The 27,980-nt window shown below is 39.4% G+C and overlaps 1 protein-coding gene across 2 annotated transcripts in view; it reads right to left on the bottom strand.

The window, feature by feature from the left end:
* Positions 1-27,980, bottom strand: part of MCF2L (MCF.2 cell line derived transforming sequence-like) — a 64,438-nt gene that overhangs the window by 26,436 nt on the left and 10,022 nt on the right. For both annotated transcript variants that reach the window (XM_010183491.1, XM_010183492.1), the window contains exons 3-7: positions 10,889-10,979; positions 2,879-2,998; positions 1,936-2,052; positions 1,300-1,449; positions 510-634 (exon numbers count right to left, since the gene is read on the bottom strand). In XM_010183491.1, coding sequence (XP_010181793.1) covers positions 510-634; positions 1,300-1,449; positions 1,936-2,052; positions 2,879-2,998; positions 10,889-10,979 — 603 coding nt within the window. The remainder of the gene's footprint in view (positions 1-509; positions 635-1,299; positions 1,450-1,935; positions 2,053-2,878; positions 2,999-10,888; positions 10,980-27,980) is intronic.

Below are 27,980 nucleotides of genomic sequence, written 5' to 3'. Positions count from 1 at the left end.
CCCACTTCAAACCAAAAGGACTTAACAAAAGTGAACAAAGCTACTGAAATAAGGGATCTATCACTTCTGTTTTCCCCTCCTTTTCCTACAGCAGTAAAAGTTCCTTGAATTGTACTTGTCTCTACTTCAGAGAAACTTCTAGTGTCTTCTTAAGCTACTAAAGCACCGATATTCATTAAAATAAGGAAAAGTTACTCAACTATACTGTCCAAATCTGACAAAAAGGTAAAAAAAGAACAGTGTTACTTTGTTAGTACTGGAACTCAAACCACATAACCTATTTCCTTACAGCCAGGTGACCTGGTAATGGACATCAGGACGTTACTTTGCTCAGAACAGAACTGACAACAGAAGAATTATTTCTGAAAGCTCCTTTTATGTTCACATGTAGATTTTCTTATTTGCTAAGTATGCATATGGAAGTAAGTAAAAGAGCTGAGGAGGGGTAAAAAAACACCAAACCACAAAACAACAGAAAAGCAGCACATTCATTATTCCACTCCTCTCACCTTTCCACTGTTGTTTGATTGTCTAGCTGATCTTGATTCAGTTTGTACTCAGGATTCTCAGTAACTGGTTTTGTAATACTTCCAAGGATATCATCTCCCTGTTCTACTGCTAACCTGATATCCTCCTACAAAAGAAAAGAACACCACACACACACACTGTAGTTATGTGTCGTTTTTTTTAAGCAGACTTCATAAGGCACCAAACTGGAAAATGGATTGTTTCAATAGCAGGAGATCAAGCTTAGTTTGATTAAAAGCAGTGACTGACAACAACTACAGACAGTAAATGCTAAATTACAGCTTTTTCTACATTGAGTACCCTAAGATCCCAGTGTAACTGAGTTGAATTTTCACACTAGCCTTCCAGTGTCTCCTTAGGCTACAAATGTCTCAAAAGTTTTAGATGTATAGTTTCGAAACCCCCAAATAGTCTCCATATAAGCCAATTTCATATAAGCCATTCTTCAAAAGGTCATATATTTTCATATGCATGCAAATACAATCAAATTTCTTGTTGCAAACAAAACTAAACTTAAACACAACAGTACTTACAAAGGAATTTTATCCACATATGAATCATTATGCATTTGTACATAAGTAAACTTAGCCTCAAGAAATGTAATTTTTGAAGGCAAAAAGAATTTTTAACATCAAACCAAACAAGTTCAATAAGATTTCAATGCTTCGTGTTATTATTGTCCATTAACATCCTCCAGATTTTCTATTAACAATTAGCTATAATTAAAACACAGTTTAACTAGAAATCAGCATCTTTACAAAAAGTACATACCTTCATTTTGTCCTTCTTTTCTGTGTGTGTTGCAAGAAGGGAGCTGGTTGATTGCACATCATTTGGTAGTTCTGTTTCAGCCAGCTCAGTCCCAAAGGACTGAAGAATCTGAGCTGTTTGCTTAACCTTTTGGGCGAAACCCTCTATAGCCTTTTGGAATAAAAACCATTAAAGATATTTCATGCACACGTACAAAAAGACACACACAAAATATAACACTCAAAACAAGCAAAGATTAATTACAAGACTGAAAAACGGTCAAATTATAATTTTGCAAGCAACAGATACCGTCACCATTAGTTCCTCAATTGCATATTTTTCTTAGGCTCGTATCAGGTGTATCTTCCTCATATTTTTTTAATCTGGAGTTATTTTACAACTTGAGTTTTTTCTTTCTTGTAGCAAAACCAATAAACCTCAACACAATAATACACTGTAGTTCCTTTGCTCCAAGTGTTCAGAAAACCACTCCCAAATCATTACTCATATTATTTCTTTGAGATGACTAAGTACCATTGGGAACATCTCACTCAGAGCAAGTCAACTTGCATCACTTGGAATCAGTTTTATAAATGGCAGGGTATAAAACAGAAGGGCTTATTAAACTGAAAAGTTAAAACAAAAACTAAGACTTACAGTGCGACGAGACAGCCATCTGTTATGGCAGTAATCCAGGGTGCCACCAAGATCTTCTGTTAATTGTGTTTTATCAATGTAACCCTGCAGTTCTGATACTGAGCCCAGCATTATGATCTGCACCAGTAAAGAAAAAGTGAACGTGATCAGTGGTGAGAAGTCCCTTGTTCAGGATTCTAAGCCCCATCTTTCAGCCTCAGATTGAGAAAATTCAGTTCAATACAGAAGCAAGAGATAAAACTATTTCCTTTGGGTAAAGAAAAACAAACTTAAGAGTTCTTCAGTTGAAGATAATGTAAATGAAAATAACTGCATACAGGCATAAGCCCCAGCCATATTTAAAAAAAAAAAAAGCTTATAAATTATACAACATAATTTACACTATCAGGTTTTTTTAAACATGATAAACCATACATGGCTATTTTCTAAGAGCAACATTCATTTCCTATTCATTTTCCCTTGTTATCCTGAGTCTGTAGGAGAGAACAATAGTATCTCCATGGATTTGGCATGTAAGGACTAGTTGCCCATAATAAATGAGAGGTGGGGGAAAAGTAACTTAAAAGACCTTCCCCTTGAAATTTACATCTGATAAGTAAAATAACTTGTGTATCTTAAACTCATATACTTTCAAAGTTTATTTTAGAATATAAATGCTGTACATTTACAAATAAAAATATAACCAGTGGGTTTACTGGCAATGTAACAACAGGCATCAGTTGTACATTTGCTCAAATGATAGAAACTATAGTATTTGTCCATGCTAAATGCATTTGCCTCAAAATTCACATACTCTTTCAAGACTAAACTGTCATGAATTAGCCAAAATTGCTGGAAATGCCTTTAAGCATGGCTTTTTGTTGGGACTTTTTTGGTCCTTGCTGGCTGCATTAAGTATTTTAACAGATTCCTGACAGCAAAGTGAAAACAGAGGATTACTTACAGGTACTTTCATTTTAAGCTCCTCTTTGTTGAATTTGAAAGCAATGTCTGAGAGAGCTCGATGAAAAAATCCTGTTGGGCGCAGAACGAGGACTAGTTGCAAGTTTCCTGGGAAAGATGCCTGCAAAACAGGTTTAGTCTATTATTTTCTGTGTCTCAGCTCCAGAAAACATTGTTGAACAAGGAAAAACCCCTGTTAAACCACAAACTAACCATATCAAAGGCCTCCCATAATGGAGTGACTGATCAAAAACCTGCAAGGCTTGCACAAAGAGCTTCATGCATTTAAACTTTTAAAGAGAAAAGTAGTCAAAAACTCTTCTGGAAGACTTCACAGATTCATTGTGGTTCCCCAGATATTCAGTATACAACTCAGACCTCAATTTGATTGAGGAACCTTAAAGGCTTAAGCTTTACAATCTGCCTCTAATTCAGCCATGTCCAAATTTTCTAGAAAGCAAAGTGGTTCAGTCCCAAAGGAGTCTGTCTGAGGGCTGGGAACAGAATCCAGGTAATTCTGAGTGCCCAAACCACCTCCTCATCCTTGGACCATAATTTTTCTCTGTGTACTAAAAGTAGCACACCCTATGGAATTACTAACCCACAGTTCTCAAAAGAAAAACTTTCTGTAGAAAATTCCTAACTGTATTCTGAAGAAACAGTTAAGAAAAGATTATTCTTACTTTTTTTTTCTGAATGATTGTACCAAAGACAACTGCAAATTTATTTAAGAAAATTATTTAACTCATACTAAGAAACATTGCAAGAACGGACAAGATTTTCTGTTTTTTTATTAAAACTCATGAATAATCTTTTTAGAATGAGAGCCATGAAGTCTATTCATTTCATACATTCAATAGACATGTGTCAATTTATTTTGTGCCTGTAACAGCGGTGTTCAGAGTCTGACTGAGCTGTTAATTTTCACCTTCATCTTCCAAAATGTGATGTTTATTTGATGGCAATGCCAACGTTTCAGAAGAAAAAGTTTCAAGAATAAATATATTTTAGATAATATGTTTTGAAAAAAAAAAGAAGGGTCTTCATGTGAGATGAACCCCACCACATGACATCCAGACATACTGTCTTTGGCAATGCAAGTTTGCAACCCATTTAGCCTTATGTAGAATACTGGGAAATGCCTGTCCTCTTAGCTTCAAGTTGAGTAGGTACATTAGAAACACACAACAGCATGAAATGAAGCATATAAGACACCAAACAGTAAATTTAAGTTGTGTATGAGCAATGTATTCCTTCAATCTAACTTTAAATTCATACTTCTACACTTTGTGACTGTAGTCTAGTTTTTTTTACTCCAGAATTGCACAGAAAATATACTGGAAGAAACTTGGGGGGTGCTGTGGACAACAAGCTGAACGTGAGTCAGCAGTGTGCTGCTGCAGCAACCAAGGCAAATCAGATCCTGGGGGCATTACTATCAGAGACAGAGACTTAATCACCCCGCTCAGCATTTATCTGGCTGCACTTGGAGTACTGTATCCAGTTCTGGTTCCCACAATTCAAGAAAGACACGGACAGACTAGAGAGGGTCCAAAGAAGGACCACAAGAATTATCAAAGGTCTGGAGAACAGCCCAATGAGGAAAGACTGAAGGAGCTGGGTCTCTTCTTCTTGGAGAAGAGATGGCTCAGGGATGACTTATAGAATCATAGAATGGTTTGGGTTGGAAGGGACCTTGAAGATCATCTGGTCCAACCCACTGCCATGGGCAGGGACACCTCCCACCAGACGAGGCTGCCCAAAGCCCTGTCCAACCTGGCCTTGAACACTTCCAGGAAGCGAGAATCCACAACTTCCCTGGGCAACCTGTGCCAGTGTCTCACCGCCCTCACAGTAAAGAATTTCTTCCTAATATCTAGTCAGCTAATGCTGAAGCTAACAGTAGTAGCCAAATGCAATGCAATAGTAAGGTTTTCTAAATTGTGTATTAGCTCTTGTGAAATAGAGTTTAATTACATGACAAAATTAAGTAGGATGTCTCATTAGTGTTCAATTCAAAGAAAGCAGACAGAGAATAAACATTACGATTATTCTTTGCCTCAGCATTTCTACCCAAAATGATGCTGTTGGAGTCACAACAGTCTTGTTCAACTTTAACTCCCAATTCAAGACTTGCCAGAAGTTTCCCCTCTCTCTCAACAAAAGTTCAAATGCTAGATTACTCTAACTTTGTATACAATACTGTTCTTGTCTCCTCTAGTCTGTCTCCTATGCTTCCCGTTTGGTTTTGTTTGTTTTTTTTAAAAAAAAATCCAAGTCACAATATTCACTGAGACAGGATGCCTTGCTGCCAGGCAGCTGCTCCTCAGGAGAGGCAGCGCAGGGGCAGAGCAGCGGTGGGGGGGAGGGGGTCTACAACTGGGAGTCAGTCACTACCACTTCCATCAGAGTTTTCTTTTGGAAAAGAAATACAATATCTTTTGAGTTTTCATATCTCAGGTTTCCTCCTAGGGCTTATTTAGTATACTAAGGAAGTACGTAGGTAGATACGTATACCTTTTAGGCAGAGATGCACTTAAAGTTGCAGTCTGCTGTTGAATCCCACAGAGCAATTCACTCAGTGCTCAGAAGTCTTTTATACTCCTACACAGCAGAGGAAAGTTGTTTTGATAAACAGTGAACCTACAACCCCTTTTCCTTCCCAGGTAAACAGCCACCTTTCAGAAATATTCGAACTGCGTGAGCCATCAAAGAGCTAACGCTTGACTTTTAGTAGTTCTGTCTTAAAATACCTGGAACAAAACTACTTTTCATTTTTTGAAAAGCTTCGATTTACCCACATTGCCAAACCCCATGGTGGTGTTTTCCCTTCTGCACTCACTAGTATGCCATAAGCCACAGGGCACTTCTTTCCAAAGTACCTCTGTATATAAAGGAGCTAATAAATACTTCCACCCCCCCAAGACTTTATTCCTGGCTAGAATGAAGTCTCTTACACAGGCTTCTTGTCAAGAAAGAATCTTGAATTAAATCAGTTCATAAAAGGAGCAGTTTGAAATCTAGTTTTAAAAACATTGAGCTGTTTTGCATTAGATCCGAGTTTAAGGCTTGTGATGTTATGATCCTGTTTTCAGAGTTTAAGTGATTCACTTCTCTCTTTTTATGTATTAAAAACTCCCACATAATTAAAAGAAAAAAATGGCCGACTAAACAAGAATAACTGTGAAAGTGCCTACACATTTAATATTCTCAAAACATCTAAGGCAATAAGAAGAAAAAAAAATGCACAGCATCTCAAAATTACCTTTTCCATTTATAATTTACTGGAATAGTTCATAACAATAGCTACAAAATTAATACATATACTGCTCTAGCTTCATAATCCTGTCAAGTTCTTAGTCTTGTTTTGAATCCAAGCAAAAATGAGAAACATGACTAGGGGCTGAAAAAAGGGCAGTTTCTTCAAACTTAACCCACACAAACTGTTAAATGTCATTACAGTTTTCAGGACATGAAACTGGGTTAGCGGTAAATACCTGTCCATGACATAAAATAGTGCCTTTCATGGAGTATCAGTTACTAAACACATCTTTCCTCCATCAACAACTCACTAAGAAACTCAATGTCAAACTAGGTCAGAGAACTCAAGGTTGCATTACTGTAGTTCACTGTTTCTCAACTTCGATGTAAAACCAACAATAAGACTCCAGATGGCACAAAAATGGGACTGCCTGGCTCCTGCAAGGTTTAGGTTGGTATTAGCACTCCAGTCTATCCACTGGCTTTTGGTCTTCTCATGCTAGCTAAATGGCTTGGCCCTCCAACTTCAAAGCAATTAATGGGCAGTGAAGACTGCATTTTGATTTATGAAAAGCGAAGAAACACAGTGCCCTGGACAATGCAGTCTGAAACAGCAGGCACGAAAGCTGCATGCACTGCATCCTTAGTCAAAGGTGGCAAAACAGGAAGCAAACCTCCCCAGCAGGTTGGATAAAACCCAACTTTTGTAACATGTAGGAAGGGCTGCAAGTTTGGTAACTGGATAAATCTTTGTCACTACCGCTTGAGTGACCTCCATATCAACTACTTCCTCAAGGACAGTTGCCTACATGTAGGTTACTCCCTGAGCACCAAGTTTAAGGAAATTTATTTTCTCTGGACTTTCAATATGAGGCTGGTGGATGGCAATCAGTGAAACTTTTCATGATGTTTAACTGCAGTATTTTGTCTGTCTAAAAGACTGAGTTCACACTTCAACAAGACAGAGGAAGCCTATGATGACAGGACAACAGAGACAAAGATAGTGTAATGACATAGGCTTCATTTTTTTGAGAAAACACACAGTAACTATGAACAGAGCAGTGAGAAGCCCTAGAACACACCGATTAGTAATGTGCCTTATTCCAGTAACTGTGGATTGAATATTGCTTGTTTGGGTATGATAACACGAGGAGAGAAAAGAAAAAAGGGAGAAAAAAGAAGAACTGTCATTTTCGACTGCATGGAAGGGAAAAGGGATCAATTTGTCTGGTGTTTGTAATTCACCCAACTTCAGTTGGGACAACATGGAGCCATTTTACCAAGCTATGCGACTGCTCCTCCTTACACCCTCATTCAGGAATCATGCCTTATTTCCATGAGCCTATCTGCTTGCTCAGCCACAGGAACTTAATTGCAGCAAGGTCTTGCGTGTCTCTGTATACCATATTTAACTGAAAACAGGACTTTTATTATAATACAAATTTAGAAGAATCTCAGCAGCTGACAGGGCAAAAACTTAAGAACTTTTGTATTTTCAAACAACAATGTAATAAGAGTGAACAATTTGCAATGGCTAACTTTGGTATTTTTCTTGTAATACCTTTCAGGTTTCTATGGCCTCTCTAGGAAGGGGATAATTTACTGCCAAGTCTTCACACTTAACATAAAGCTTGGCTTGTGGCATCTCTACCAGAGCTCCACCTCTCAGCCTGGCTATCCCAGTAGGTCAGATCATTCCTATAGACTCAACAGTAGAGATAAGATCTCTCCAGCTTACAGCCATCTAAAAGCTAAGCTTTCTACACAGTGAACAGTATCTCTAGGTTATCCATGCCACCTATCTCAGACAGGATGAGTCTCTCTCCAAACACATGCCATTCTTGACTGCACTATGCTAATAACTTCACTTCAGCTAAATCTGGGGAAATACAAAAATAATAATCTTGTTTGCAGTGTCTCTTAAGCCACAGAGTCTACAGTCTTGCAGTGGCTAAGGACAACCTCCTGGGCTGTCTGCTCGTTGAAGCTGTGTCAAGCAGAGTACAACAGCAGGACATCCTGCATGCCTGGGCATGTGTTTGCCATAATCTCTTTGTCACATCCCAGGAAAAGAGGGGCCATCTTTCAGCCCAGTGCCTCTGGCTTTGGTTTCAGCTCTGCTGTCACTGTGGGTGCTTCAGCAGTGGTCATCCCAGGTGAACAATGCAGCCACTGCCCTTCTACTACATCTGCGAAAATAGGTTTACCTGATCTTCACAGCTTTAAGTCTCTATAAAAACCCTAAAGTATCAGCATGAGATTAAGAGTCAGCTTGTCATTGCTCATTTTCTGTCCCTGGAAAGAAAATGATCCCTAACAACAAAGAAGGAAAAATGAAGCCTAGAAATTTTTCATAAAATAGAAATATTTTCCACATTAAATTTCAGCCTGAAACAAAAATTCTTTTTTCATTAGTTTTATTTCAAAACACACTTCTAAACCCTACTACTACAAACCAAACATTTGGGCATGAAGAGTCTTGTTAATACCATAAAATAATTATTTTAAGATTACACGTTAGTACGAGTTTCTGCTGAGCAGCTGCTCAGTGCTTACAAATATATTTCCTACAGTTGTCAGGATATTAGTGATGGGCAGATGCTCCAGCCAGGATATTTGGCTGTGCTCCAGCCAGAACACCCTGTGCTGACATCTCTGATTTCACAAATCAAAAGGGTCAACCCCCGTGAGGCGATAAGAGAAAAATCAGAAAAGATGGCTGGGAAGGTGCTGTAGAACCTAGTACGAATGAGCTAGCAGCCAAAATTCTCTTCTCAAATACCATGAGACTCATATCCTCACACACAGCAATAAGCTTAAGCAATCAAAACTGCTAGAGATACCAGGTTTTCAGACATAAGGTTCAATCTGGACAGCCCAAATGACACTCAGATGCTTAATCATCACCAAAAGGCAACTCTGACGGTTATGAAAACCAAAAGAAGGGGAATTTAAGCCTCTAGTTACCCTTGAGCCATGTAAAAATCTTTGTCCATCAGCAGGACTCAGAGAAACCCTCGCAACTTTGGATCAGGATATGTATTGTGTATACTTGGCTTTTTTAAGTAACAGATAGCAGAAACCTATTTAGAGTACACTTACAGCAAATATTATAGTAAAGAAATAGTGGAAAGGGTAAACAAGGATTTGTTACTACATCTTTTTTTGGAATGGGAAGGTAAAATTTTAAAAAGTTCTGGGATGATGTGACTGTTGCAGAAGCCCAAGAGGAGAACCGCCGCATGCATCCACGGACACAATATAAAGCCAAAGGTGAGCCAGTTCAGTGAAAAGAAAGAGATACATATTTTTAAAAAATCATGACTAACAGATTAGCCTTCAGATAGAAAGCATGATTCCTCTTTTAAATAAAGCTTACAGAAGAATGAGAAAAGAAGGAAAAAGAAAAATAATCCACCATCAACAGCACTGCAACCCATAGAGTTCACTGCACTTAACATTCTTCTCTAGGCAAAGCCCTTCGGCACCAACGCCATTACTGCAATGATGGATCCCATATCATGGGGAACAGGTACTCAAGGTTCTACACAAAATAATGCACACTGAAGGAACATTACCATATAAGCTAATGTTACGGCTATAAGCAACATGTCTGTAGTTGTGCTCCACCCCCTACCACTTTAATTATGTAAATAAAAGGACTGTCATACGTGGAATACTTATCTGTCTTTGAACAGAAATTACAGTATTGAATTTCAAAAGAGATTCAGAAACTACAGAGATATAGTCCTCCTTCTTTAATCACCCCAATTTGTGCTGCTCTCAGTTTTCACTACTGGAATCTGTTCAGTGCTGCATCTCAAAACTTCAGGGAGCTGCAAAAGCAAGTTATGCTAGTATTTCTGTATATTTTTAATATTTTAACATTCCTAAACTTAATTACTGTGTAAAAAGTTGCATTGTTGGAATATTATATCATTATATATTAATTCACAAAAAATCATATAGTGGGAGTGATACATTACCTTTAAATAAATACCTTTTAATTTACAATAAAAAAACAGTTCTTTGGTCAAAAAGAACTGTTTTTCAGCACTTACTGGAAAGATTATCAACTCTAACAATTCAAGCAAGGATAAAAAGAACAAAAGCCTCCAAAATAAACAGTTTGGTCAGCACATGATAAACATGAATCTGTCTTTTCCTACTCGTGTTTAAAAAAACCCAATCCTCTAATAAGCTTAGTTTTCATATTTTAAAAGGTATTAATTAAAAAGGAGACTGAAAGTAACCACATGTGCTGTTGATTGATCATAGCAGGTATATAAGATTTTCTTGCTTACAAGCAACCTTTGTTTTAATTCAAACACCACAAGATCAGCTTTTACACCTGAATTCCTTTCACAAGTGGTAAACTAGTTCAGGACCCTCATCCTCAGCTCTCACTAAAAAGAAGTTCACTTGAAATAGCGAAAGGTGGACCCAGAACTCTGTGAGATGCACAGGCTGCCCATGCAAATATCCGTTCCCACGGCAGAGAGCTGCATGCCATGCACATTCACATTCACACACACACACACACACACGTGTGCATGAGCTCTCAGTGCTGCAAACTGCTTTAAAAACACATCAGACACACATGATGCTCAGTCCCATTACTGGATACTTTTTGTGTCATATATCAGCTAACATTTTCTTTAAGAGATAAAGAAATTGCTGCTTCTCTACTCATAAGAGGAAGGCTCAACGTGGAAAATTTTTCTAAGGAGTTAATTAAAACAGTACTCACTGCTATCCGCAGTATGGAAGCTTTCACAGAGGTCCATTTGTCCTGTCTGCGATCTATGACAAGAATAAATCCAATCCCAGCATCTCGTAAACTAAGTTTGGAGGAGGAAAGAAGAAAAAAGAGAAAGTTTAGTTAAAAATGCAAATGAAACTCCTCTCTCACTTAAAAAAGCAGCTAAAAACTAGTTAAAAAAAGTAGCTTGACCTTCTCATGCAGAATCTTCTTCATCTAAACATCTTAAATAAAGATATACTATACACCATTGGAAAGATGCAGCAGTCCAAAATACGTACCACAGAGCTTCAAACCATATTCAAATAATGAATTATTCTTTTTCATGAAAAATAGTTTTTACATTTCTCATCCAGAGATTATTTCAGAGGAAAATAAAACCTTTTGATTCTCCCATTGTTTTGGTGCTGATATAATCACTTCTTCATGCTATTTTCAGTACAATTTCAGGATCAAAACAAAGTTGTTTTCCTATTGCATCTGCTTTTAACCTTCTGTTTGAATTGTCTTCCTTCTAACTGATATTTAAAACTCCTTAAAAACACAGGTCCTTCAGATTATTCCACAATATTGCTCCACACATCTGAAATTCTCACATGGCTCCAGGTTGGAAACTTCTTCCCAGGTGCATTTTTACATTCACCAAAACAAAAAATCCCCATGGCATTTAAACACTCTGAACCATAGACAAGAAAAATGAGATCAGATGCACTTCTCCCGAATGGAAACATCTGTGAGAGAGATCCTGCTCAAATCCTTGCGTACGGGTGACCTTTCTTTTTTGCCTGTGCTCAGCTGCATGTGCTACCGAGTCCCAATCAAGGGATCTGCTCCTGTTTTGTAATTCCCCATCTAAGCCAATTGTGCAATGCCAGCAGCAGCCCTTGCCAGCCAATCGCAATCAAAATGGAAATGACAGGCAAACACAAGGCAGACGGGCTCCGGTTTGCTAGTTTCTCATATAATTGGTCATATTTAATACATGTGCTGTATTTTCAGTCTGGATAATAATTTACTGCACTACTTACTGTCTGCACTATGTGACATTTAGAAATCTTGTGCATCGATTTGTTAACGTCATACCTTAAAAGACAATATAAAAAACACCACAGCAGAATGTGAGGATCCCTTATGCAAGACTGCTGAATCACATCAAAACACCAGCTTTGCTTTGTAAGATTATGTTGGTCGCACAATAACAAGAGGATGCCGAGGAGGATAATGAACACAGGTAGTCAGATGTGTCATCTTAAGCTATTCTTCAAAATTACAAATGTAAACATGACTCACAGTCTATCCCCTCTCTTTTACAAACTGTAGTACCTCTCAAATTTACAGACTAAATATTTAGAGAGAAACATGAATAATCATAAAAAAAATTAAAAGAACATTTCCTTTCTTTCAAAAGAAGCTAAGCAACCATTTTAACAAAGGAGAATATTAAAAATTACCCCTCACTGCCCACATTCAGAGTGTGTTACTTAAATCTTGCCTCTGGGTTAGGATAACACTGATAAACAACATCTGAGTACTTGCCTTGTGAGCCTGAATAAACCTTCCAGACAAACATGGCTTTATATCAGCAATACGCTTGCCACTACAGTAAATTTCCATTATTTACTAGAGCTTCCCCTCTTCCTTATCTTTCTTTATTTGAAGGGCAAGAGGAAGAGAGAGATCCAGATTGATTTTAGCATCTCCCTGTTCCCACCATTTTATCCTTTAGTCACGGAGTAAAATAAAATGCTAATTGCAATCATGTTCCACTGCAATCAGGTAGCAAAACAAACTCCTTGGGTTTCACAGCCCAACAGGGATGAATGGAGTAAAAAAAACGTGCTGCAGCTGTTTCCAAAACAGTTCGTGTGGGTTTTGAAGTTTCAAGACTCTTCAAAGAGTTATTTCCCCTGCTCAGTAGAAGTCCCCAGGAGTCCTGAAATTTCTGCATACTTCCTCAGTCGAAGCATAATCTCAGATCCCACAGAGTGCCTAAATGCAGCACCTGTATTGTATTTCAAGAAACTATTGACATTTCTGCATAACAGAAATAAAATTAAAGCTTCTGACAGAGCATCAATCAGATTTCTCTCCAGGAGCACAGGGAAAGATAGGCTCAGCTGAGATCCCGGAGATCTAGATAGCAGCTCCACGCAGTAAATCATCTGCCTCAGCACCTGTCAATAAGCAGAGCTTTATATCATTCGCCTAGGAAAAAAAAAGACAAGGCTTACTTTAGTGGAAGAGTCGATAAAGGAAAGCACATCTCTAAGACAGGCCCAGAGATGTCTTTAGCCAGCCGCCTTTTTCCACTGGATCAAATTGAGGGATTAAATACACCGGGTGGTTGCATGATTTGGAATGCGTCCCCTTCCAGGCTCCGATATAAAAGCCAGGATTCCCCACTGCTGGCTTGAAGAGACTCAGTGGCAAAGTCTTGAGCATTTGACTTGAAACTGTTAACACTCCATTAATATAGATTGCTTTAAAAAATATAAGTGCTCTGTTCTGAACCCATCACGGTGGGAAAAATTCTTGTTATCTTGCCAACAGTGCCTTATTGCGAAGGGCTGGCTGTCAAGTCCGGGATCCAGCTCCAGCAGCTCGTAGGAAGGAAACAACAAACCCAGCTAAGACATTGTGTACAGCAAAGTTGAGAACATTATGAAGACAACAAAGTCACGTATTCAAGAAAAGTAAATGCTGGAAACAGGTCCATTTGCCAGCGCACTCTTGCTTTACTGACCTCTCTTTGCTGCCACCCACACCTGCATATGTAGTTAGAAGACAGCTCGCAAGACCCCCCCTCTCTTTTGAGGGCATAGGATGAACAGTGCTTTGGTAACAAACAAGCATTCAATTTTGCTTTGGCTCACGATTTAACTGTGAGTGCCAGCTGTCCCTCTTTCTCTCAGCCATATCTATTACATTCTATCCAAATACTGATATTGCCCCTCATCCCCCCCAGTGTTTGAAAGTCAAGCATTTTTGACTTGTGCTTTGTCTCAGCAGAAGCATGGTCTGAGGGACACGGCCTGTTCCTGTTCATCAAGCTTTACCTGCTTCCTTTTTTGCATTTACCAGCTTAACCCAGGTCTTCTCACACCTTTTTATCATTCTCCAGTAAACTTGTCACCACCACCCCTATTTGTGTCTCCCATTCATCCCTTCAGCCACTCTCGTTCCTTGCTGCCTTGTCCCAAGAACAGCTCAAAAAGTCTTGGAGCTTTATTTTATTTATTTTATACTGTTGGGACAAATGACCAAATCAGTTCTTACCCCACCCCTTCCTTAATGTCACAGCCCCCTAATCTTCGAACCCGAGTCTCCCTTACCCTACATCCTAGCTCAGTCTTTCAGTATCTTCCCTAGGGTGGATGCTTCCCTTGACTGTGGTCCTGTGTTGGGTCAGCCAGCTTGCCTGCACCGCCTGCCTGTCAACAGGCAGCACTCACATCCCACGAGACAGCCTTCCTGCTCTCAGCCCTGGCAGAGGACCTGGCTCCAGGGCAGCTCATTCTGCCACCACAGAGAAGCCCTTGCTCAGCCCCAGGGTAAAGCGGGACATTTTTGACAACAAACTCAGGTAGCTACTGAGCATCTGTGACCTGGGATTTAGGCAGATTTTTCTCAAGGTGTTTCCTTGACACAGAAGCCATCGTTCTTCCAAGTGTCAAATCCGAGTCCTTGACCAAAGGATGGAGACACTTGAACTTCTCAAACAAAGGCTATTTCAATGTTTGAAAAGCACAGTGGATTTGTTCCCTGGCTTCTTGGGAACAACTCAACTATTCTGGCCAAACTTGAAACCAAAAAAATCAGGTGAGACTTCACGAATGGAAAGAAAATTCAGTAGAGTTTTAAATGACTAGGAACCAACACTTACAGTGAGAAACAGCAGACAACCTTAGCAGAAGCACCTGCCCATTAAGGCTTCTTGACATTTCCCTTACAACCTCTTGTTTTCTTTAATGCATTAACTTGTATCCGGTGTACTTTCTGAAACATAATTTATATAAGCTTGTAATTCAAATTTAGTATTTCCTTCCTTTGTTTCCCTCCTAAAACACACACAAAAAATACATTATGAGATAAGTTCTGTTCTTCTGTTTATTCACCAGCACAAAGAACAGAACATTTTTAGAAAGGCAGAGAAACCATCCCTGCTCTGCAGGAAATACAGCCGGCAAACTCACAAAGGCCAGGCCAGAAAGGTAGAAAGCAGGGGAAGGGGAGCAGGGGCCATGGAGGACATATAATGGGAAAAAAAGCAGCAGAGAGTAGACTTCAGTCCCCTCTCTCCATCTTGGGGAGCCAGTGTAACACCATTTGGAGATGGTGAGTGAGGTTGAAGTACCTGCCCAACAAGCACTGACTTCTCCATGTAGAGGGTAGATCAGGAACTGAATTTTTCACTTAGTGACTCCTCAGCTTTAGATTATGGGGACATCTCTCTCTTTCTGTCTTGTTTGCAAGACTTATGAGCTCATGCACCTGAGGGAAAGGGTGGGAAAGCTTATAGCACATAGGACTGCAGAAAGAAACTTCCCTCTGGGGTGTGTGGAAGCAATTACATAGTCATCATCTGAAAGATCCTTGCATTTCTCCAAGGTATGGGTGGTGACAACTGCTACACAAATAAGTTCCTATTGCTTCTACATTACTGTATGAAAACTGCTCACATACATTGCTCTCTACTACAAACAAAACAAAGAAAATCTTCAGATTCATTGCAGTGACTCAGTAATATCAAGATTTTTGGATGTTTGAAATTCTGGGCAGCTTTTTAGGTTAAATAATTACAGTTTAATAAAAGTGAATTTCAGTCTTAAAGCCTTATTATTAAACAGATGGCTTACATTACACTCAGGATTGTTCCCCAGCTTGGCTACTTCTGCCTATATATACAAAGTGACTAGAAATTCCTGCTTTCAATGCCTGAACAGCTATTTTAAGATACTTACAATCTTAAATAACAGAATTACTGCATTAAGCAGAGCACTAAGGCAATGTGTGCAGCAATCTGCACAGAAGCAGCTGAAGCTGTCTTTAGATCCTTAGTACTACCTCCCTTACTCACCCTCTGTAGCTCATTGCTGACCATCAACATGCATCAGTGATAGGCCCACTTGAAATTATGCAGGATCTCAGGCTGCTCACAAATCCTGATCTTTGTTGTCATGCCCAATAAAGATGGGTAGGCCCATGTAGGAAGGACTGTGGAACTGGTCCATCTACCCATCATTGGCTGGACTACAAAGGGCAAGCACACAAGACACAGTGACAGATCATAGGAAAGGTATTGCCCATCCTGTCCATACAGCCGTTACATTTATGCTTGGGTATGTCACAAGGGTTGCAGAGACCACCTCTTAAATAAATAAATAAAATAATGAAAAGTAGTATTGCATCCAGTGCAGAAAAACAAAATAAAGACAAGTTTGAGCTCAAACATGTTCAGCATATAAAAGAGGACAGCCTAGTAGCCTGAGCACAGGGTTCATGAACACTTTGAACACCAAGTGTTCCCATTGTGTCCCCGGTGATAAAAATGCTTCAAGCAGCTGTCACGCTTTTTGCTCAGAAGTCATCCTATATTCTGTCATTAGCAAACACACTAGGGCAATCAAGAACAGCATTATCTGTTACTTTGCTCAGGAACAGGCTATTGGAAACCAGGTACTAACTAGCAATGTTATTGTTTCCCAAAAGAAATGTTGCATCTTACATTTTCAGAGGCATTTCAACTGACTGAACCTGGACCACTTCAAAGACCACTTCTCCATCCCTCCTGCCACAGCTAGGAATGACTTCTTCAGGGGTGAGGGGAAGACAAGAGCTCTATCTTTATCCTAAGTGTTTCACACATTAAAACAAATGAAACCACTAATGCCTTGGCAACTAATGAAAGCAGGGAAGAGCCACCTCCTTAGTGGTCTTTGTACACTCTAGAAGACAGCCAGATAATATGAGGAAGAACATAGTGTTAATCATATTAACAAACCAAGATAGAAATCTCCAGCCCAGCAAATACGAAAGAAAACAATTCAGCTAAGCCCTATGGTGACATTTCACGCTACCAGTTTTATGCTGGTTTCCCAGCAAGGAAAAGCGCAGGAACAATTCATCCGGCATAGCCTTGCCCCACATCTCCCCTCCTTGTGTCCCTTATGTAAGATAACCAAGACTTCTGCTATTTGAAGTCCTAGAGGACACAGTTTTTTCTAGAACAGAATTTAATGGTTTATGAAATTGACAAGGAAAAAAAGTTAAACTACAACATTCAACAAAATCTAGTACACAGGCACAGTAATTAGACCTACAGCAGATTCATTTTCTTACCATTCCTGATTGCTCATTATTGTAAAGCCCGCTTTGTTTCAAAATTAGCCAATTTCTCCAATTAATTCCAAACCAAATCCACTAGCTGGGTATTTTAAAAAGAAACAACCCCTGTATTTGACACATTGCCCTCATCTTAAAAGGTCTTCTACTTATTAATTTTAAAATATTTCTGTAATTTATTGGTCTTTAAGTATTTTGATCTTATGACAGTTTTCTTCTCACTATCCAAAGTGAAACTAAGAATAAGGACTTTTGAATGTTGCAAACCACAGTCTCTAAGGAGAAGAAAGTGATTTTGTGCTTTCTTGAATAACTGATGGAAATAAGAGGATGCATCACAGTCCATGAAACTCCAGTTTGAAAGCTTCAGGTATTGCAGACTTTTATAGCCCATGATACCCAGCCTCACTGTACAAGGTGCCTGATTAAATCAATTTAGAGATAGCAAGACCTGAAAAAGAACTATAAATCAAATGTTATTTGAGCTCTACATTGGACAATGAACTTTCCAGTTTCGGGTACTAAGTGAGCCTGCAAGTTTTAACACAGTATCAAAGTTGAATGCTGCTTTGTAATACTGCTGCTATTCAGTATTTCAGATCTTAAGCATTTCCTAGAAGCATGCACTTTAATTAGTACTTTAAAGCATTCAATTGATGAATAGTCTGGAAAATTAAAAAAAGATAGAATCCTTTATTGTTAGAAATGTAATTCCAAATTTGCAATGCAAATGTACGAATCAAAGTGATTACACACCTAAAACAAGTTGGAAGTGTTCTGAAAGCTGGACAGTAACATCTTCCCACTAACTACATTTGCTCTAACTTAGCAAAAGTTTAAAATGATATTTTCTACTTTTATGACAGAAAATTGGAGGCTTGCATTAGTACTGAGATGTCAGTGGCAAAGAAAGAATCTGCAAGAAAATAGAATGAAAACATATTTTCAAAAGATGGCTCTACATACAATTGCATGACCCTGTCATGATGTTTAATCCGTTAGACAGAAAATAGCAGTTTGGTGCCAGATTCTGCCACAGATGTGTATGTATGACTAACTGAGGTCAAAGAATATTGTACACATCTGAGAAGGCAGTTGTTCCTAACAAAGGTGATATTTACGAAAACAACACCTACAAACATCCAGATGAAGCTCTTTGGCTACCTAGCAGACCTCATGAGCCCCTCAAGCAAACTAGCATGACATTTCAGCTCTGATTCAAACTGCAGGCTGGACATCTCAGTTAGAATTCTTGAAAGAATTTTGGTTGATGTGTGTAACCAGTCTATCAGATATCAGTTCTTATTCCAGCAACATTTATGAGGAAAAAAACAAACAAGCAAACAAACTCCAAAAACTCCTGAACCAAACAAACAAAATTATGAGCACGCTCCATTTCTGGCACATGGCATTGCATACAGGAGAAAAATGGGAACACAATGATCTACAACATCTGCATCATTTCAGGTGGAATTCATATATAGTTTTGCCTTTAATTTTTGTAACTTATATCTCTTCAGCTGAATACACTGAAGAAGTCAGCTAGTGCAGGAAGACCAGCTGGGAGGACATGTCCATTGCTTCAGATCTTGGAAAACCATCCATAGATGCACATAGAGCACAGACCCAAGGAACAGGCTCACCTCAAGTTCCTGAGGTACTGAATTTAAAGTGTGTTCTTGGTGGCATGGAAGTCACTGAACTGCAGTGTACCTATCTCTCCATATGCAAATCTTCAGAATCAGGGACAAAACTTGCTATCTACTCCTTACTGTGTTTAACTAATGAGTGCCTGTACTGTGCTTCAACAAAAGGCTACTGATCTAGAAGAATTTGTTATATTTGATTATTGGGCCCTCCCATAGTCAGCTCAATGAACTTTAACTGAGGGAGAAAAAACTTACCCAACTCAAACTATGGGTGACCATTGTTCATGAAGAAAGGTGATAGGAAAGAGAAGGAATTCCAGCAAAAGAAATTTAAAAGACGGAAGTGCTGCTGTACAAGTGCAGCCTCTAGTGGTCTATCCAAAATCACCAAATGCCAAGTAGAAATTATTTTATATATAAAGCTCCTGGCAGTAACAGCTGCATTCCACCCTTACAGCTGATGTTGTGACACCCCACAGCAGACACAAAACCTGTAAGGCAAGGAGGCACCATTTCTCATTGATTCTTAGATTTAAAAATCTGATTTTGAAAATAAGAATTGGTTTTCCCCCCAAAAAAAAACCTCTCCCAAACCCTCACATAAATTACTATGAATACAAAAACATGCATGCTATTCTACCACTTTTTCATTCTACACTGGAATTCTGTGAATAGATGGATTTTTAAATGCACATTTGAAACACAGCATTTGGACTTGCTCTTTACTTCGGTTTTGAGAGTTACTGCCTTTCCTTCAGAGAAGCAGATGAAGCTACACAGGAAATGAAGAAAATCTGAGCCTTTGTGTTACAGCTGAGCCTGTTTCATCATTAGATAAAGTTCAGATAAGAAATTTGATGCATTTTGCTCCTTCTCTCAACTGTGCACTTTTTTCACTTGCTTTTCCACATTCCAATTATCTCTCCCTAAATCTTAGCCAGTGTACCACTGATGAAAGACTTATCTCTTCCCTTTCCTATTATGCTCACTTTTGGTCTCAGATGTTATTAGTTCATGTCCCAGGTACATCTGAAAACACTCATACTGTATTTCAATTTTTGTCAACATTGGGGAATCATCAGATACACAGATTTGTATTTAAGGATCTCACAGCAAGTGGGCAAAAGAATTTAGATGAATGCTAGGTTGTGAGGTGGCATAAATGAAAACCATGGTAGGCAAGGGGCTATATAATTTGCTCATGAGACAGAAAAGATAAGCAGAATCACACTGCCTGGAAGAGCGACAGCATAAAAATGCCTTTTGAAACTTGATAAGCATAGGCAAGATAATTACACATGAGGTTGTGTCAGTGACAGGAGATCTTAAAGTCCAGATAAACAGGAGACAAAATAATGAAAGCAACTTCAAAGAGCTTTGTTTAAGGGGCCAATAAGAATTCAGATCTTTGAAAGTCTTGTCCAAACTTCATGATGACTGTAGCCCAGAAAGCCACGCGTGGTTACTTGGAGCCCTACCCCCGATCTGAAAATCTTTCAGTCACCACAGGACTGTGACATCCACAGCTCACTGCATCTGCCCACAAAGCAAGGAGCCGCAAGGAAGATGGGCTGCTACCAGAGATGTACTGTCAATGAGGCAAGGAACAACTCACTGACAAATGGCAGAGCTGCTCTCAAGCCTTGGTCCCAAAGGCAACCAAAGGTCTTCATCCTGCACGGCAGTAGGTACCTTGAAATTGTGAGATACAAATCCAAACACGTTTAGTCACTTATTTCTCAAGCACTGCTTGTGTTCCTCAGCCAAATAAGCAGCACTGGTATACACCATATTTAAAAAAAAAAATATTTACATATATACAGCAGCATACATGGTTACATTTCTCTTTTCCCTCCCTACTCGGCTTCAGAGATATGAAAAATCACTATCTTCTTTGATTGGTCACTATAGCTCCCCTATCTCCTGTGCTCCTTTAGGTCCTCAAGTCAGCCTCTCTTTAACTTTCAAGCCAATTCTTCCTTAAAATAAACATGACTGATTGGATTACAGCAATGCTGGCTATGTTCCATCATATATGTTGACATTCCTTCTGCTCCAAAAAGCTTATGCTGTTGGGGGAAAGCTGAGGGAATGTAGCCAGTGTTAAAAATAAGAACTAAAGTGTCCAGGCATCATCTGCCTGTGCCTGGACATCTGCTTTTACCACGTGCACTGACTTCCTTTCTGTGGTACCCATCAGCCTATTTTCATGGTAGCTTAACAAGCTTCATCCCACCAGGGATCCTCACAAACTAAAATCAGAATGGCTTTGATGTGTTTCTGCAGGTAACAGAAATAATCATTAAAAGATAAAGTTATTGATTAACAGATCCTCTTTTAGCATGCAAAATTAAATAAAATAAGAGGTTTTTTAAAGAAGAGTTTGAATTTTCTAAATGGAAAATCCAATGTGATTTCTTCAGATCACGCAGAGCTGCTTCAGGAAGGACTGTTTGAAGGATGACAACTACTTTGAGAACTCATTTAGACTCAACTACAGGTGGCTGAAGTAGGCCACATTGTCCTTGAGGGACTGTTAAGGATAAATAGGTCAATAAAGGCAAAAGGCTCCACATTGGTTAAGCTTAAGTATGAGCAACAGAAAACCTATGTGATCCTTACCTTAGAGCTACTAAGTCAGACTTCATAAAAGCATTTTTACACTTATTCAGAACTAAGATATTGGAATGATACATATTTCCAGTACACTTCAACAACCAGTGATGCCACTGCATTGTGTATTGGTACAGTCTTACCTGGAATGCTGCATGTTGTGTTTTACAAAGGTGAGTTTATACTTAAATTGAGTGTTAAATACTCTGAACTTAAGACTAGACTAATGAAAGCTCCTGTGTGAGGTCCAGCATTTTATTAATTAACTTTCAGTGTTACAGTGCTCAATTTACCTTGCTTACCTAGCAGATTAAATATACCACCGGATAGTGTGTATCATCCATGCAGAGCCTATATACCACTCAAATCCTCTAAGCTCTGAAAGTTTAAGTGGGATTTAAAGACTAGAAAAGCATTGCCTGTACAGGGCTGAGCTTTAAAACAACTTTAAGTCATTCACAAAGTGGACATCAAACAAGTGTAAATTGTTCCAAACCCAGTGAAAATTCAACTTTGTATAATGTGTTGAGCTTTGACCTAATCCTGTCAAACTACGTATCTGACACAAAAGCTTCAAACCACCACTTAACTTTAAAATGCAATGCTCTTACTTCAAACATAAACCCTTACATTTCCTTTCTGCTTACAGGAACATATGGCTTTTACAACTGTTTGGCAGCTGTGCTCTGAGAAAGGAAGGGCACACACAGCATGACAGATTTTGCTGGCAGTCCTGGGATGTTCTCACTGACAAATCAGAGGGGCTGCCAAGGTAACAGCAGGGTACAGGTTCCACAACTTCAGCCTGGATTGTAATCTGACAAAGAGGAGGGCACAGAAATGAAGCACAGCTGACAGAAACTCTGAAGCTGCAAAGCTGTTGCTCAGCATGTCAGTGCTAACTGTTAGGGCATCTGTTTATTGGCACTTTTTACTCATTATGTGGTGACGTTCATCCCTGGCACTTTATAAAACAAAAGAGGTTAACTCTTAGCTAGTGGCAAGCTGCTTGTTTAGTTTGCAGATAAATGAGGAAACGTGCGGTTATGCTCCCATACCGGCTCTTTGCAAGGTCAGCCTGGACCCTGAGGGACTTACCAGCTCAAAACACTGTGTGTTAGCCCAACACGGCTGCTGCCGTTTCCGGAGCACAGTAGCAGACCTAGTGGAGTTTTATTGGATCTGAACCCACTGGAAGACTTAGCACAGACATTTCTTTTTCAGTTTCCCAAACAACGAGGAGTTGGTGTAGTGAACAAGGAAGCCTATGTGAAGCTTAGCAAACCTTAACAACTGAGCTTTCAAACTGCTGGATATCAACGCTGTAGGAGATCATCTCGTTCTGTTTCATTACTTGGACCCGATAGCTCCCTGGTTTCCAACACCAGACAGGATTTCTTAGAAGGCCACATGGTGTACAGGCATTTGTAAACCACTGGGATGTCAAAGAAGGGGACGTTCTCCCAGGCAGGAAACTGACAGGGACAACATTCAAAACAGGAAATTGCTGAACATAACAAGTTAACCTGAGATATGCTCGAGATCATGTAGCAAGACAGAATGGCATTACAAAGAGAGGCTGCACAAGGTTCTGTCTGAATCCAAGCGAAAAAGGCCTGTGTATTGTATTTAATCAGTAGTGCTGGGACTCAAACTGACCATTAAAATCTGTTACGAATTTTCTAGTTGACACTATTTCTTATTTCTCTTCAAAGGAACTTTGCATTTAAGACTTAGTTTTACAGTTTTATAATATTAATTTTCCAATCTCTTGTGACCACAGGAATTTTAGCTTGCTAGCTTGTTCAAAGATGAACCTACATGAGCAATGAAGAAAAGCATTAAAACTATACCCTTTTGTTCTTTCAGACAGTATATTGTTTTCTGATTACAGCAGAAACTGCTAATTAACCAGAAGCAAAACCATGTGTTGGAAAATCCTGTCTTTTTTTTTTTTAACCACTGCAATTATCTATTAATTGCGTTTGGACCAAGTTCTCATGCTACACCCCACATTTGGTATATTTATCTTCCAAGAATGTGTGCACACTTAAGTTAATAAAATATGTTCAGAGTGACAGCTGTGATGGATAGAACTAAGTATGAATAACACTTGCCTTCAGGGTATATTATAAATCTTAAAAGTCTCTTTACTGGGATAAATAGAAAGAGGAAAAAGTACTTTCAGAACAGAGGGGGGAAAAAAAAAAAGAAGAGAATACTGAGTGCCCTGAGATGACTTCTTAAGGGTACAGTTGGCAACTATTTCAGGAGCCTATTGCAAACCTGAATGGAATATTCTTCCTCCACCCTGTGTGTATGTGGAATGTAAAAGGTACATCCCACGGGTGTCTCTCACACTTTGCAGTAAGAATGGCGGACACTGTGTATGGAGGTTGTCAGTTTTTTTACTCAGCTAAGAGGTGAGACAACTTTGTTCTGCATGACCTCCTTTTCCTACCCAGCTCAGCAGCAACTCCCAAAGGACTCACCCAGTAAAGTAATAGGAGACATGCTTTTCTGCTGAAAGATATATCAGACCACCTGCATGGACATTATATGACATCCTCAAAGCATCTCAAATAGAAGCAAGGATTGGCTCACTGTCCTCTGCTGAAACCCAGTTGAATTTCAGGAGCTCATCTCTCAAAAACACTTATCTGCAGATGCGACTTTATGCAGCAATTCCATGGATAAGAACTGTCAATTCCTGTGGATCCATGTAAACTATTTGTGCCAATTCAACATTTTAGTTGAAATACTCTTCCTAGAAAGTACTGCCTTAAGTACATTACATACGGCCTTTCCTTCATCTTGGGTCCTAATGTATAAAACAAAAAATCACTTGACCTAAGAAAAATCTTCTATCCTCACCTTCTTAATAAAACCTTATCTTATGCTTCAATAATGATAAAAAAATACTAGCTGCTAAAAGGAAAAGTCCATTTCATAAGTATTATACGTATATCTTTACAACATACATCTCACTACCTAAACAGTAGTTATAAAAGGATTAGCTGTAATCTTCCACTTTCTATATACTCATTCTTAATCCATCATTTTTTCCTGGTAAAACAGTGATTTTTAAGTACACACAATACACAACTGTTGTCACACTCTATATCAACAACCTCTACTGGATATTTTGAGATTATTAGAAATCATACATTAGAGATTGCATTTTATCCAGCTGTCTCTAGAAAAATGAATTTACCTTGCAACATTAACACCACTCCCTTGAAGATGGTTCAGCTCTCTGCTCAATGATAGACAGTTGCACCAGGGTTAACTGGGTATCTTTAGATGAGGTACTCCTTTTCCACTGCCTCCTTTCTTAGCATCCTCATGTATCAGGCACTTACATGTCTAAGTACATGCTGATAGCTTGGCTATTTGCACTATTGTACTCCAATAGTACAATTAGATAATTGGTAATTTGGTAACATGCAAGCTGTAATAGTTCCATTCCTAAGTGCAAGGTGCCCTGTGAGACATTTAACGCTTCATGATTAAAGTTCACTATGAAAAACGCAAAAGAAAGTTTACTCAGAAAAAGCTTGCAAAACCCAGTATTTAGATGGTTAGAACAAGAATGCAATAAGAGGGGACAAGGTCATGTTTACCTATAAAATTAGAGGGAATAATAAAGGTAGGTTAAGAGGTTTCAGTTTTTCCTCTTTCAACGAAGTCCTAAGCTAGTCTTATTATCAAGACTTCCTCTTTCACTTGGGAACACATCTTGAAAACCCGATGCCACTACCAAGATTTACTATACCAGTAAATACTTTATTGGGTGAGCTCTACTGCAGAGCACAGAAAAGTCTTTTCTTACGAGGCTCTTAGTAGCTCTTCACTGTCATTCCCATGAAATATCATTTCCCTTGACATGCGATTGCAGGCAGTCAGACAGTGAGCCTTGAGTTACTGCTGCCAACCCCTTGCTGTGATCAGGAATCTTGTACTGGACCAAATAGCACAAGTAGTTTTCTGAGGAACCACTGTGGCTCCAGACATGAGTTTTTCATAGAAAAGTCCATTTCCTCCCAGTCAGTCAGAACAACTGAAAGAGTTATGCATTTCATAAGCTAAATTACACTAATCTGGAGAGCAATCCATGCATAAAAGCTGTGGGGTACATTTTTATCCTTCCTGTAAATCTGTACTCCTTAAGCCTCTTTAATAAACTTACAAAATAAAAAAAAACCAAACTGCCTCCAGTTCCCTCAAAAGTAGTTTCCAAAGCAGCCAAAACAGTCTTTGAAGTTTTAGCCCTTTAAACCTAAGCTAACAGCAAAATCCTATCTTACGACACCTTTAACACCACTAGAAACATCATGATTCAAGGAAAATCACATTGCTGTCCATCTTTGGGATATAGACAACCAATAATTTATCATTAGCAAAACTCCATTTTTATAAAAGGGATGTATGCTGACACCTGGCTATGGCATTTCTGCAGTTTGTTATTCCTATAAACCTGCACAAGGGCTCATAAACACAATTTTACACAGTAAGCTTGTAACGCCACTAGTGAAGATGTCAGGGATGCCTTCAGCCCTTTGAGATTACAGCAATTGTCAGGCACAAAAAGGTCACAAAAGTGGCACTGTTTTCACAAGGTTGAAATTGAAATGTTATCACTCTGACACCTAAAATATTGTTATATTCACAACAGTTAATTCCTTACTCTTCAATCTAGCCAGCTGGACTATCTTCTTGGTTTACACAGAACAGTGGTCTCTTTCTAAAGCATCAGAAATTGAAGAAACAAGAAAATCCTACAAGAACAGCCAGACTTAAGGAATGGCCACTTACGGCTCAATACATACAGAGCAGTTTCTGGATCGTAGGGAAAATGAACAGAAAAAAACTCCAGGAAAATCTACCCCTAGACTTTTAATTAGTAATAATGTGCTCCTGCCAAACTGACGCTCTGGGATACACTCAGTCCTCCCCCCTTGTACCAGATGCTGTTTGTTCTGATCAGAATTTCTCACACAAACCCCACTCTGTGCAGAAGTTCAGTGGGCCACCATGAAGCACACACCACCAAGGACTTTCAAAAGGAGGAGCAGATGTGAATATAGTTCATAATTATTTGTAGTAACTGTATTCAAGAAAGATACTATCAAGGGAGGCTTAGTACCACACAGTTTAACCAACACCGCGATAAACAAAATGAAGCTGGCTGTCAGTGTCACAACTCCTCTCCCTGATAACCTAGAGGTTACCAGTTACAACCAGGAGAGCACCTCACAGTATTGTGCTGTGTATAACCAGTATTCTCTCATAGGGAGCAGGTCCTACGAAATAACTGACAGCAAAGCCCTTTACAAGAAGATCATTGTTTGTCCTCATGCATGTACAGTAAACCAAAACACACACACGCATGGAGGACATCTGTCACAATTTGTTTCAAACATGAATTGAACGTGGTCCACGCTGAATTGCACTGAATGCTGTCAGAGACAAGAATGCAAAATACAGCTTGAGACCAACCTTTAATCAGTGTTACACAACTTGTGTTTCTAAGAGTTTTTAGTCTGGGAGAGCCATATAACTCAATTTGACAGGCATAAATGAGATCTCAATTCATACAATCATTCAGGTTTGAAGGGATCCAAGGAGGCTTCTTAGTCCAACTTCCTGCTCAAAGCATGGTCAACTCCAAATTCTGACCAGGTTGTTCAGAGTATTCTACAGCCAGGTCTTGAAAGCCTCCAGCACCAGAGACTCCACAGGCTCTCTTGGCAGCCTGTCTCAATGCTTCCTTTTCCCAGCAATATTTTTTTTCCTTATATCCAGGTCAGAACCTCTCTGTTACCCCTCCTGCAGTGGGCTTCTTTCTCCCCACTACCCACCTCTGTGAAGGGCCTGTTACCATCTCCCCACTGCCCCCTCATTGGTGAGAATGGTGGCTGTTGGACTCCCGCAGCTTTTCCTCTCCCAGCTGAGCAAGCCCTGCTTTTGCAGCCTCTCCTTGCACACCTGCTCCAGCTCAGATCATTATGGGGGCCCTACTGGCCTCATTCCAGTTTTTGAGCCCTCATCCTATGGTAGCTCAGAGCTGGGCCCACACTGCAGGTGGAAGCTATAGAGAGGCAGTCAGGAGACCCCTACTGTCACCCACTCCAGGCCATGCTTATGCTGGTGCAGCCCCAGGGCCACCAGCCTTCACTGTTGCAGGGCATTCTCCTGGCTCATGCTTAAACTGCTGCCCAACTGGGCCCCCAGGTCCTTTTCAGAAGAGCAGCCCCACAGTCAGTTAGTTCCCAGCCCACACTCTTACAAGGGGTTAGTCCATCCCAACTGCACAACTTGGCATTTGTTGCTGTCAAATTTTATGAGGTTCCTTGTCAGTTCATTCCTCTGGCCCATCTAGGTTCCCCTAAATGGCAGTTCTGCCAAGTGTGTTGACTAGTTTCTCAGCCACAAACTTGATCAAAGTGCATTCCATTTCCTTCTCCAGATCCTTG

Source organism: Mesitornis unicolor, unplaced genomic scaffold, assembly GCF_000695765.1.
Source record: "Mesitornis unicolor isolate BGI_N332 unplaced genomic scaffold, ASM69576v1 scaffold49104, whole genome shotgun sequence".
Lineage (NCBI taxonomy): Eukaryota > Metazoa > Chordata > Aves > Mesitornithiformes > Mesitornithidae > Mesitornis > Mesitornis unicolor.
This window is presented reverse-complemented; position numbering and strand designations above follow the sequence as displayed.